Source organism: Leptonychotes weddellii, chromosome X, assembly GCF_054177405.1.
Source record: "Leptonychotes weddellii isolate Sample4059 chromosome X, ASM5417740v2, whole genome shotgun sequence".
Lineage (NCBI taxonomy): Eukaryota > Metazoa > Chordata > Mammalia > Carnivora > Phocidae > Leptonychotes > Leptonychotes weddellii.
In genome coordinates, this window is record NC_138385.1 from 6,701,016 (window position 1) to 6,714,630 (window position 13,615).

The 13,615-nt window shown below is 49.0% G+C and overlaps 1 protein-coding gene across 2 annotated transcripts; it reads right to left on the reverse strand.

Annotated features, from left to right (window-relative positions):
* Window positions 1–313: 313 nt before the first annotated feature.
* SLITRK2 (SLIT and NTRK like family member 2) lies at window positions 314–12,265 on the reverse strand. Of its 2 annotated transcripts, XM_081808166.1 has the most exons (3): window positions 12,058–12,265; window positions 8,383–8,436; window positions 314–7,882 (listed from the first exon to the last, which is right to left on the reverse strand). In XM_081808166.1, exon 3 carries the CDS (start codon window positions 7,837–7,839, stop codon window positions 5,302–5,304), a length of 2,538 nt encoding a protein of 845 aa, XP_081664292.1. In that variant the 5' UTR covers window positions 7,840–7,882; window positions 8,383–8,436; window positions 12,058–12,265; the 3' UTR covers window positions 314–5,301. The 2 variants fall into 2 exon arrangements, with proteins under 2 accessions (XP_081664292.1, XP_030882376.1); XM_031026516.2 differs by lacking the exons at window positions 8,383–8,436; window positions 12,058–12,265 and adding an exon at window positions 8,121–8,313.
* Between the last annotated feature and the right edge of the window lie 1,350 nt (window positions 12,266–13,615).

Consider the following 13,615-nt stretch of genomic DNA (forward strand, 5'->3'; position numbering starts at 1 on the left):
TCATTAATTCCACTTAAGTTTTTCTAATTCTAAAGAATTTTTCTAATTCAATACTTTGTCATTAATTCCTTTTAAAATCATAAAGAATTTTTATAATTAATTCAAATGTTCTTTCTTAGTGAATATTTATTAACTGTATTTATTTACTGAAAGCTAACTCTAGCATAAAGTACCTGTATAAACAGTTTATCCAATAGAACACAATGTCATTGATCACATTTTCAGTATTTCATTTTGCCTATTAAGAGCCCAAACCATGACATTCAGTTTTTTAGACAATGTCACCACTTGGCACAGAAGTCTACACGAGAGCTTGTTTCATTTGCCATTTATTCCAATAACTTGACAACAATTATTTGCCACTAACTCTTACAGTATTTGTACAGGTACGTTCAAGCTAAAATACCACTAAAAAATTCCAACGCACATGCGATTCAATATATTTACATAATAACATATTTATTATAAAACCTGTGACTCTAAGCACTTTATAGGATGTGAATACAGGAGTCACTCTACCCTCTAAGGAAACATAGCCACATCTGAGAGAGAAGATGCTGCGGACAAGAGTCCTGTGTTCAATTCAGGTGAAGCGGGTTGGCTACTGGGACCGCTCAGGCATGCTACTGTGCATCCTGGAATCGCTCGGTAGCTCAGTTCACACGAAAGAGCAGCAGAGTTTCAAGTACAAGCCCTGAGCACCCAAGAGACCCGCAGCACGGGCAGAACACACTCTTATGCGGCAGGTGGGCTCTGGTTTAAGCAAAGTCGATATTGAAAACCCAAACATACAAAAACCAATGAATTGGAGGGATGACTTGTATTATAAAATGGTTTTCTGCTTTATAAAACGATTCACAAGTTTCCTCCAAGTGGCAGCTCCCCTAATGCATTGAAAATACAATTTGACTTACAAAATTTCAGTTTACACGTGACTTTTTGCACAACCATTGTGAGAAGCAAAGTAAGCCTATATACAGTACTGAATTTTCTCTCTCAGGATCTAGGTGAGAGTCTTATCATAGTACTGGTAAAGGACACTTAAGCCAAAATGTTACCTTTTAAGCCACTGAAATATAAAGCAAATACTGCCTCTAAAACATGGCTATTCCAGAAAATTTAAGTACGTTTGTGATTTTGTATTTACAATTTTGGGATTCATCTTTACAATGTAGATCTTTAGATAGCCCAAGTCTGTAGCTATCTTGAGGCCATAATATTGGGCCCTATCCTGCAGAAATTTGTTTTATTTTTGTGGGGTCTTCCCCCTTTTTAGCTGTGTAATTTTAAAGAGATGTTAATGGTGGTTACACTGTAGCTAGTCTATTTATGACGTCTTACTCTTATACTTCATTGCACAGAATCACCTTTAAAAATCCAACTTCCTGCATTTCTTTACTGTTCCCACTGTTGACTCTGGGTGATTGTCATTCAAATAAGGTTCTCCTTTATTAGCTGTAAGCTCCCTGGCGGGGGGTTGGGGGGTTGGGGGGCAGAGATCCTGTCTATCTCTGTGCCCCCCCCAGCACACATCATAGAGCCTGGCACCTAGGAAGCAAGCATTCAATAAATATTTATTGGACAAATGAATGAAGAAATGATTGAATTGGGAGAATCGTCTGGAAAGCTTTCTTCACTCTAGCATCCAATCCAGTATGTTTCTGGAATGTGTACAATCAAAATGAATTTCCAGTCTTAAAAATCACAGAACCTCTCTCTTGTTCCCTATATGGGTTTTTGTTTTTTTGTTTTTTGTTTTTTTTTAGAATCCATTAAAATATGGAGCCTTTGATGACATGGAAATATTTAGAAAAATTAAATCTCCTTAGAGGTCAGAGGGCAAAGCAGAGGAATTTGAAGAGTCATTTCCTTACTCACCAACTGCTGGAGGGAACAAAAAAGGCACACAGATTGACTAAAGTCCAAAACCAAATCAAACTTGGCAGTTGTGTCCCGACTGAGAAATAGTACTTTTGAATGTTTCAATACAAACTTAGCCACAGGTATACTCAGAAACAATGAAAGCAAATCATTAAGAGCTAGAATCGAAGGAAATTACCATTTGCCATTTGTAGGGCCAGACACATAGATCTGTTCCAGGCAGGGCAGGGGGAGATCACACTCTGTTGGCTGGAACCATTTCGCTGTGCTGATGCTCATACCCATTACAGGTTGCATAGGAAATAAAAGTGAAACTCCAGCTGTAGGAGATAAAAACAAAATCCTACAATAAAATAGCACTTGAGTGGATAAAGCAAAATAATATCGTCGGTGGGGATGCTAGTAAGTTAATAAACATAAAAGTGTTTGTGATTGCGTTAGGAAATAAAGCTTCAGAGTATATGGTGTATGAGGCCTTTTCAATGAAATGGTCTGAACCACATTCAAACAATTTCATCTTTTTTTTTTTTTAAGATTTTATTTATTTATTTGAGAGAGAGAGAATGAGAGACAGAGAGTATGAGAGGGAGGAGGGTCAGAGGGAGAAGCAGACTCCCTGCCGAGCAGGGAGCCCGATGCGGGACTCGATCCAGGGACTCCAGGATCATGACCTGAGCCGAAGGCAGTCGCTTAACCAACTGAGGCACTCAGGCGCCCAAACAATTTCATCTTAAAACCTAATACAAATGAAGTAAAAATCTAAAGAACATGAGACTCTGGATTTGCACCGTAAGTACTAAATGAGAGAGTGTATGAATCTGAGTTCTTCCAGGAGGCCTCTTAAAAATCATGTAACTACATGAATATTAAGCTATCTCTGTTTAAGATCAATGAAATGGGTTTTTCTATGGATAATGGAATGACTTTCAGGTGAATGAGAACAAACCCTGACGTGGAGTCACTACATCAGTAGTTCTAGTTAGATGTATAAACTTAAAAACTATCTTAACAGGATATGTATCCTAATTTGCCTTTATAATCACTTCCCAAAATACCTACCTCTGTATTCTGTGTTTATCATTGCACCAAATGAAAGCAGCCACAAGAAGATTTTTGAAACTCTTTTATATATATGTATTATATATATAACACACACACACACACGTATATGTATATGTATATACTTCACTCAAAGAGGAGGTGGTTTTTCCGGGAGCTGTCTCCAAGTTCAGTTAGCATAATATTCTCTCTCCTCTTGTATGAAATGTAAATCTCACTACATTAACTTTCTTGTAGATCATTTCAGGCCACCATTCTTGACTTTGATCTAATGGATTTGAATAGGAATTATGATCTCTAATCAAAGAGTGAACATGTTAGCTTGTCACTGTAGATATTCAGAGGTCTGTTAAGGGCATTTTTTCCCCCGAATGCCCTTTACATTTAAATATACACAATTAACTTCTATTGTTAAAAAAAAAAAGATTTTGTACCAGTAGTTCTTAATCCAAATCATTTGGACTTAAGTAATTTCTAATTGAAAGCCTATCACATGAATTGTTTATAGTGACAGACAATATACTCTTAGTCATTTTAAAGCTTTAAAAGTAAGTTATCAGGATCCACTTCAATCTCCACATGATAATAAAGGATTATTATGTGCAGTAACCTATTTATGAAAAGGAAACAGTGTGCTTCTTTCAGACACCATCAATTGCTTTAATAAGGAATTGAAAAGCTGGACTACTTTATATGCAGATCACCATCCCAGTTGCATAAGGATTTACAATAGACAAAACAAAACTATTTTTTGTTGTAAAGAAGGGCTGTTTGTTTAAATAGCACAATAATGTTTGCATCTAAAAATTCTTTACAGGCTAATAAGCCTTCATAAATGTTATATAGACTTGGTTAGTTAAAATCATTCTAATGCTAAGACCAAAACGAAAGGCTTGCTTGAGCTGACAGGGAAGAATTCAAGTAACACATGCCTAAAGAAGGCAGATGAGAAAAGATGCTTCCTTTCTTGGTTTAGGTACTTTTTAATTGATTTGGAGATGCAAAGAGTATGTGATCTGATAGCACCCCATTAACGCTTCAATAAATGTAAGCGGAAAACGCTGCTTTCTCGGAAAATGTGAAAATTGAGGATTCGGAGCCTAATCTTTAATCCTAAAAGAAATAGAAAGTGATGTACACATTTGTCTCTGCTGCCTTGAATTTGCAGAGAACTTACTTGGGATGTTTTAATCTCACCTTTGAAGGGGTTCCTTCAAGGTATTTAATGGCTCATATGTCTTTATTAAATGAGGTGTGTGGCGGCCTCTACTGGTGTGTGTTTATAGAAAATGTTTCAATAGGCAGAAAAAATATTAATTTCAATTAAAAAGTTAGAAATACAGACTCTGTCATTTAAATATATAAAAATATCTAATTTAATGCAGAAAAAATATATTACAAGTTGTGTAATGCACTCTTAATTAGGAAAATAATCTAAAACACTGACCATGTTAGTGTAAAATAATGATTTACGGAAGGGCATTAATTGTTCAATTCACTCTGAGATTGGGTTAAATATCTTTTATTAATGAATTACTAATCCCGACTGAGGCAGCTTCTTACCTCTAGTCCACTGTTAAATCCGCTTAGTTGACTTAAATAAAATCACTTGGAACAAACCCAGAGGAAAGGAAATATTTTACAGTTAAATCTCTAAAGTCCTACAACTAGAATCATTTGATGACAGGCTGGTTTCTATAACTCAAGCAAACTGTATGTTGACTTAATATAGCTGACATTTTGATCTATTTTACAGTGTTTTTAATTTCAAAAATACAACACATTAAAATATGTTCAATTTATCAAAGCTAAAAGCAACACTTAAGTAATGTACTTAAAGTGCAAAGGCACTTTAACACAAAGAAGTGATGCCTAGTGGCTATACTTGGTAACTGAAGACGGAAATACCATATATCATTATTTACAAAAGAATTTATGGTCTCAAAAGATCTTTGGAGATCTTCTACAAAATACGCTAAATATCCATTTTTACGTGAAAAGTCTGCTTACTCTGTCTTCATTCACTATAATCTCCTCTTCCCATTCCCACACTGGAAAAATAAAAGAAGAAAAAAGAAACAAAACCATAAACAAAATATATGAACAAAATGCACTGTAGAAACACTCATGTTCACTGATGATTCCTAAGGAGAGAACTGGGGGGAGGGGGAGGAGGAAGAGAGGGTGGGGTGCGGGGAAGCAAGAGAGAAATAATTTAAAGGAAAACTTGGAAAAGCAGTATCATTGCTTCGCCCCATCCCCCAAGCATGTTCACAGTCCCCCACTGACGCTGAGGGAGGGAGAACACAAACACACACAAAAGCAAATGTAGTGCTTCCAACAGTGCGGAGCAGCAGCCCTTCACAGCTGACTGATTGCAGTTTGTTTTTCCAGAACTTCGAGGTAGTCTGGTTCTGATTGCGGCTTAGCTTGCAGTAAAGGGTGGTCGGGTTTTGACTGCCCCACAAAGCATTTCCTGGGAGTTCCGTATAAAACGGTTTTATTGATTCTGTCTTGGTTTTGGCGTCGAGATTCGTACGAAGGGGCGAACTGCCTTTTAGGTAAGGTACAAAAGTTATAGTGGACTAGTCCTGCACTGGGAAGTTCCTTGACTCGCTCTGCGATATTCTGATACAGCAGCTCGGGCTCTCTTGGTGTGGCTTGCTTTTCGAGCAACTCAGTGGCACTTATCGTGTAAGCCAGCGTGGCCGGCTCTTCTTTCTTCTCCTCCAGGTTGCCATAGCTGAAGTCTTGCAGGTTTCGGTAATAGGCTACCGGGTCTCCCTCCTTCTGCATGTAGATCGGGTTTTGGCACATCTGCCCCACAGGTGGGGGGATATAGTTGTAGACGTGGCCGTCCGTTTTATCCTGAGCCTCGGTATTGTAAGACCCATACTGTAGCTGGAAGGAGCTGACATCTAGGTTGTTGGCACTCCGCGGCACACTGGGCACCCCCTTTCTGCGCTTCAGGACAAAGACGAATAAGCCAGCCCCAAAACAGACAGATAAGATAAAGACAACAAGCAATCCTAAAATTAAGACGGAAAGTGGAACTTCAGTGTGGAGCTCCGGGTAGGAACTGGGAGACACACTAAGTGACCGAGGAGTGTCTGTGTTGTGATTTATGGACAAAACGGTTCCGTCTGACAAGTTGGGGCTGTCGGGACAGATAGCTTCCCTCCCCAGAAACTTCAGGATCTCCCCGGCATGCTTTGCAGGAGATTCGCAGGTCACCTCATTGATGATGACGGGGGAATTGGCATGTTCTGTCCAGTCCTTTAGCCCCATGATGTCACAGGTGCAGTCCCATGGGTTCTCTTGCAGATCTATCTGGATAAACGCCGGAAGCTGATCCAGAACCCCTTTCACAGGCAGGTGAGAAAAATGGTTGTTTCTCAGATTCAGCCTGGTGAGGGCCGTTCCCCCAAATATATTATCGGGTAGGGAGCGCAGCAGGTTGTTATTCAGAAACAGTAGCTGTAGGTTAATCAAAGCATCAAAGGTCAGTGGCTTAATCTCCTTGATGACATTATATTCTAAATAGAGATACTGCAAGCTCTGCAGTCCATCAAACATAGAAGGATACAGCACTTCAAGGTAATTGCCATTCAGGTAAAGTCTGCGTAAACTGGTCAGGTTTGTGAAGGCACCTTCCTGAATGACTGCAATCCTGTTGTTTCCTAAATGCAACAAGTCCAAAGAACTGTATTCTAAGAGGTCATTCTTATAGACAGTTTGAAGATAGTTCCCTGTCAGGTAGAGCTTCTTTGGACTGGTAGGTTTGGGCTGCAGGTCAGAGATATTCGTGAACTTCCTTTCTTGGCAATTTACGTTTAGACCATTGTCTGAGCTCTGAGAGGTACAGACACAGCTGCTGGGGCAGGTGAGGGGCACGGGGGACTTGGTCTGGTACACCATGATCGGCCCAAAGCTCTGCCTGTCCTTTGACACGGTGACCCGGGGAGTCGGGCGATTTCTCATTTTGGGGGCCCGGCTGGCTTTGGGAGCCCTGGTTGGGTTGAGAGCGGGATTCATGGTGGGCGACAGCCTTTGGACGTGCGTGTCTGCATGGCTGCCCCTCTGACCGGAGTCGCCGGTACTTTTTCTGGGACAGAGATCTTGCCTGGTCAGCTGGGTCACATCTTTCCCATGCAGTCGAAAGGGAGTTTCACAGACAATCTCCCCGACAAACACAGTTATGGTGTCCAGCCAAGCCTTGAGAGGAAGTAAGTCACAAGTGCAATTCCATGGGTTCTCCTCCAGCTGGATCTCCATGATCCCTCCAATGTGCTCAAGGACGCCAGCGAAAGGCATCACTTTCAGCCTGTTCCCTCTCAGGTCTAAGTGGGTCAGCAGGACGAAGCGGAACACATTGCTGGGCAGCGACAGCAGAAGGTTGTCATTCAGGATGAGCACTTTGAGCTTATTCAGTTTGCTGAACGCCCCTGCCTCGATGGCACTGATGTAATTGTAGTCGGCCTGGAGGTACTCGAGGTTCTCCAGGCCCAGGAAGGTGTCTTCCCTCAGCACCTCGAGCTTGTTGTTGTTGAGGTGCAGTCTCTTGAGGGTTTTCAGGCCGCTGAACGCCCCGGTTCGGATCTCCTGCAGCCCGTTGTTGCCCAGGTGGAGAGTCACGGCGTTGGAGTAATTGACGAACTCGTTAGGGTACAGTCTCGTCAGGAGGTTTCCATTGAGGAAAAGCTGATAGATTCGATACTGGGGCGGCTGGAGCAGGCTGACAGTTGTAAATCCTTTGTTTTCGCAGTTAATATTCAGGACGTTTTCCTTCTCTTCACACAGGCAGCGGATCTTGCAAATGTCTTTGGCAGTTTTGCGGCTCTCCGTCTGTAAGATCCCGGCCACGGTTAACACACTGAGGAACCAAACGCCGCTCAGCATCTTTAGGCACCGTCGGTGTCAGTTCAGGTACCTACAGGCAAACCTTGGGGAAGGGTGCCGGGGAGAGAGAAGGATGCGGGGGAGAGAGAAACAAGGAAGCCCGATTAAAATGGCAAAGCAAGGGGGCGGAGTGGGAGGCAGGGAGAATGCGGGGAGTGGGCAACGCGGCAGAATGAAATCACTGCGTTTCTCAAAGCGGTTTCTTCTCTCCTCGCCCTCCCCCTCCCCCCGGCCCCCGCCAGCCCACCCACACGCGCGTCCCGGAGCACACATGCTTGCACCTGATTTCCCGGCGGGTCGCAGCCAGCCGCGGAGTCATTAGTAATCGAGTTGTCCTACTAAATCCAGCCCATCACCTCCTCCCCTGGGGTGTCTTGGAAGAGATCTCGGGCGGCTCGCCCGTCTTAGGCTCGCAGCAGAAATTGCTTTACTTTTTTTTTTTTTTTAACTGCGCAAAAAGGGGGTGGGAAAATCAGGGGACTGGCGGTGGGGGAGGGGGAGAGGATGGAAGAGCGAAGACAGCGCGGGGTGGGGGTTACTCACACATCAGGAGAAGACGGGACCCCTCTCCTCTGCAGTCCGCCAGTAGTTTAGCATCTTCGGAAAGAGAAGAAGAGCAAGGTAAAAAGAAGACGCCGCTTCCGGGGGGGATGCCCTGCTTTCTGCCGGCGGATTTAATTTGGCTGGGGGTGGGGGGTGGTGCGCAGAAATTAAAAATCCGGGAGGCCGCAGGGGAGGAGAGGAGGGCGCGAGCGGCGGGAGGCCGAGTCGACGGGGACCCGGGGGTGCGACTGCGTAGGGAGGTCGGGGAGCCGGGCGGCGGGCGGCGGGAGGCGGCGGCAGCGGCGGCGGCGGCTGAGCCTGGGCGCGCGCTTCCAATCCGGTGGCAGCGGCAGCAGTGCGCCGAGCAGTTTGAATTTGAGAGGTTTTGCAGGCTCCCCCGGACAGGGCTAGGTGACGTCACGCGGGGAGGGGGCAGGCGGTGGATGGAGGGCGCGCGGTGGGGGAGGGAGGGGCAGATGCTTCCCTTCCCTGCGAGTGGCTTTGCAAGGCTCAAATCCGGGCTGCGTCAGTTGAATCTGAACTACTCCACCTCCCACCCGGCGGGCGGCGGGCGAAGCTCCGGGAGGGGGATTCTCCAGGAGGGGCCCCGCGAAGGGCCTGGGACTCCTCCGGCCTCGCCTCGGGCGCCTTCGAGTGGTTTCTCCCACCTGCCACTCCCTCCGGGCCATTCCAGTGGGGTCTCATGCCACATTCCCAAGCGGAGGTCCAGATCTTCCCGGGGAGAGGGGTGCGTGGATGTGTGCGTGCGTGTGTGTGTGTGTGTGTGTGTGTGTGCGCGCGCGCGCGCGCAGGAGATGTGCCTCTTAGCCACAGGCCTGGGGCCCGCCTGCCAGCCTCCTAGCTCGTGTGCTCTGATGCTCCTGGTGCCGAGTGGGGTGTGTGGCCGCTCCAGAGCGCCTGTGTAGGAGGGGACTTGTGCTTTTACATACAGAGCTTTTTTTCAGTGCGGAGAGAATTACTTTCTGGGGCGGTGACTGGCCAAACAGATATTTGCCTGGATTCTGAGAGCCAGCTCAACGTTAGAGAGAAACCACAACAACCCCCCCCCCCCGCCGCCCCTTGAGAGTTAGCCAGATAATGAAGTTTAAACGTGTGCTTTTCGCCTGCAGGAAGGAGGAGTGGGCGTCAGAAAGGCACTGCCAGGCTGAGCCTCACTGGCGCGGTGTGGGAGCCCAGGAGTGGGAGCCCACGGAGGGGGCCTAAGCCTCCAGGCAGCATTATGAACTGCCAGGTGTGCGGTTCTTGCCTTCATTATCTTGCTCCTCCTGAATTCTCTTAAGGTCCCCTGGAACCAGGTGTCTCCCAGCGGGGAGTCCATCTGCAAGATGTGAAGGTCTGCTGTTGCCTGGAAGGGCCAGGCGCAGCCTCTGGTGAGGCAGGAAAAGGAGGCAATGGGAGAGAAGGGGGCAAAGGAACGGACCGAGGATGCGCCTGTCCCACCAAATACTTAAACTTGCTTTCCCCGCCTCTTCAGTCCCAGTCTGCTTCAGACCGAGTTGACACAGGGTCCCATTGCTGGGCCACATTTGGAATAGAGACAATCCCACTGGCAAAATGAGCTGCCTGAGAACGGAAAGCCCCCCACTTCTCCCCTCCTGCCTCCCTGGTAAGCTCAGGCTTTGGGAGTGTTCCGCCCGCACGGGCTCTTTCGTCCTGGAGAAGGGCTCTGATAGTTTACAGACTTAGGCACTAAGGCAACCTGTGGCTCTGGCAGCCTCCTCCAGACTGTTCCTCAGGCTTTCACCTTGCCCTCTCCTTTTCCTTCGGGGAGGAACCTTGGACCAGACATCGTGAGACCCCTCCCCATCCTGTAATTCTTGCTTGGGCTTGGACAAGATCCTTTCCTTCTGGGGCCTCAAATTTCCCTCCTCTGTGCCAAAGGGCGGCACTGAGCTGAGCTATCCTCGGAGTGGGAGGGGCAGCTGGGTGATGGCCTCCCCACTCTCTATTGCAACTGCATCATTAGATACAGAGTGATGCAGTGCACGATTAAGCTTCCTTTCACAGCAAAGGGGCATTTGTTCCTCCATATTTCTAAATATTAAATAGACATAGTTCCTAGAGAGATGTGGCTTATTCGTTGTCATTCATTTAACAAGCATTTATTAATTAGGTTAATATTTCACGGAAGCAGAAGCCAACATGAGAGCTGGACAAGACCTTTGCAGTCAGATTCATTTTATAGATGAGGACATTCCTCCACCAGGAGAAGTGCTGACTTGCTTAAGTTCAAGAATCTATAAAATGAGAAACAGAACCCAGGGATTCCTGGTCCAGGAGCTTTCCCCAAAGCTCACTACTGCTTGGTGTGAATTGGAGAACTATCTGCCTAAACTTAAATAATTGGTGGTGGTGTCTTACCTTTAAATGTGTGCTTTTAAAAAAATTGTATTTGAAAGTGAAATATCAAATATTAGTTTTAGTTCGCAAATAATTTCCTGCAAGACACTGATGACGCTGTCAATACTCCCTGAGCACAGAAACTATTAAGAATTTCAGAGAGAGAGAGACAGAGAAAGGGGTAGATAGATGGGGGGCAGCTGGCGGAGCTTGAAATCCGTGAAAATTAGTACAGAGTGAAGGAAATGCGGTGGTAAGCTGGCGGGAGTGGGGGGCGACACTGGGAACCCGGAGATGGTGTGACAGATCTTCCTTCCACGGTTAGCTTCCGACACGGGTCGGTGGATTCTCCCACCACTCCTCGGCCTCCACAGCCGCTTTCCCCAAGCACAGTTACTGGGATCGAATGAGCCTCAGCCCGGAAAAAGCACTTTAAGTAAGTTTCATTTGGCGCGGCGTCTCGGGGAGAACCGCCGCGGCACCCCGCTAGGGAGAGCGGGCTTTTACGGTGGCGGAAAGGTTTTGGGGGAACTGGGAGCCCCAGGGAGGCAGAGGCGGACGCTAAAATAAGGCAAACCCTCCCTCTCCTCGTTGGGGCGAGGGAGGCAGAAGCGGGGACTCCGTCGCCTCGATCTCCCGCGCATCTGAGTAGAGCCCGGCTCGGGTCGCCGGTGCTTCCACAGGGCGCGGGGAGGGCCGGCGGGATTACAGCCTGCGCCGCCCGGCCGCCCGCCAGGCCTCGAGAGGGGTTAACGGGAGTCCGGCGGGCCTGCCGGGGAGGGGTGTCAGCCTCCCGCCCGCCCTTCTCGCCCCCCCCCCCCAATCCCGGCAGGTACGGTTCCCGGAGCGCGCTTCCGGCGGCCAGCGGGCCAGGCCATTCCCGGCTCTCCGGGCACCGGGCACCGACCGCCGACCACTAGCTCAGCCCTCCTCGCCCTCCCCTGGGCTGCCGGACGCCTGGTGCCCGGCGCTAGGGCCCACAGCCGCGACGGCCACGCGCGCTGCCTTCGCCCCGGCGAGCGTTCTTCCCGGGACCGGCGGCTCGCAGCCGGCACACGGGGCCCGCCCGGCCGGCGGTAGCCCGCGGGGCTGCACGACCGCCCCGAGCCCGACCACGCCCGCGCGGGCTGTCTCGGAGCGAGCGAGCCCGGGCGGGCGGGGGCGGCCACCGAGGGCGGCCGCCGGCGCGCGGTCCCCAGCGGATCGCGCCCCGGCTTCCCGCACCCGGTCCCCCCCACCCCCCGCCTCCACGAGGGGAGGCGGCCGGGAAAGGCAGGGGGCTGAGCGCCGCGTTCCCGAGTGCTGTGAACTTACCCGGCAAGCGCGCCACCCGCAGCTTCCCCCGGAGACGCCCGCAGCATCGGCCAGCCGGGAGGCGAGGGAGCCGGCACAGCCTCGGACCGGCGCGCCCGGGAGCGTGGGGTCACGGCGGCGAGCGCGGGCGGCGCCCCCAAGGGCAGGCAGATCCCCACTGGAGCTGCTCGCCACCGGGCAGCGCTTCTGGCAGGAAGCAGGGAGGGAGCCGAGAGGGAGGAGGGGAAGAAGAACGGGGGCGGGGGGGGGGGAGGTAGGGACGGCCGCCCCTCTCCCGCACTTATCAATCACCCTGCAGATCAAATGTCCCCGCCGTGCCCCTGGGAGGGGGATGTAGCAGCCCACAAAGAAGCCGCCGCTCCATTTCTCTGACGAGCGCAGTGGCGCGCTGCTCACGCCTCTCGGCCCCTCTCGCCTGGAACTCTGCCCAGCCCTTGCAGCTCCTACCGTGGGCTGCAGCTCGGACTCGGTCAAGTGAAATGAGGATGGCACTCGGTCGGTACCAAATCCCAGGGGAGACTGAGACCACTGGGGGGAAGTTCCGGACAAGTGAAGAAGCAGCCAGCCCTCCGAGCTGGACGCCCTCCGGGAAGGCTGCCTCCCCCAACTAATAAGCGCCCAATCACTGGAGTTCGCAGGCAGATATGTAAGGACCTCCTACGAGGATGGTAAACAAGGAATTTCCATATAATATGGAGCTAAAGCTAGACTTGGGCAACGGTGTTAACAGAAGCAGGCGCTTAGCAGGGTGCCAGCCCCTGTGTTCATTTGATTCTTTTTAGTCTTCGCGACGTTGCCCGGATTGGCTGGAGCGTACTTTTGGCCATCCCCGCCCCTTCCTTTTCCTCCTTTTCCCCCCCTCTTATTAGAAGTCCAGGTGGTGGCGGCGATTCGACTACAGGAAGGCCCTCAGGGAAAGAGTCACTGTGGTTCAAGAGGGAGGTGCGGTTGCAGTTTCCCTCAAGACCTGCCTTCCCCAGGGTATTGGGCATAAACTTGCAGTTGTGTTCATTTCAGGCAGGATTAGGGAGTTTATTTGGAAGGCACCAACACATCTCCCCCTCGATCCCGGAGGAGGGGGGCCTGCATGAACGCCGTCACTGCCTCCAGTCCTTCTTGTACCCCTGTCCAGAGTCGGTAAAACCCCCAGCTGTTCGGAATCAGCCCCAGTTCGATGATGGAGAAGAGGGGGGTGGACGATGAGCAGGGCCCCAAGTTAGAGCAAACATGAGCTCTCCTGCTAATGACTCTGCTTTGGGGTCTGTGTGTTTTCAAGGTTATTTCCTCTACAATGAAGCCAGGTTCTCACAGCACTGACTTCCACCCCATTCTTGTCCTTCCCAGGGGGAATCTTTTGTGCTTCCTCCTTCTCTTGGCTTTCTTTTCATAATGGTTTTCTAAGGAGACCATGCTGGGCCTTTTGCAAAGAAAATTACTGATAATCGTATATTGTGACTATAAGTAAAGTTTACTTTCGGAATAGTCCAAAGAATTATCTTTTATAATCGTAGCTCTGAGGTTTTAAGGATCATTGCTGCTCCTTTCACTTCATTCCTGA

Coding starts and splice junctions, on each gene's coding strand:
- SLITRK2 (XM_081808166.1), bottom strand. CDS start 7,839: ATGCTGAGCGGCGTTTGGTTCCTCAGTGTGTTAACCGTGGCCGGGATC.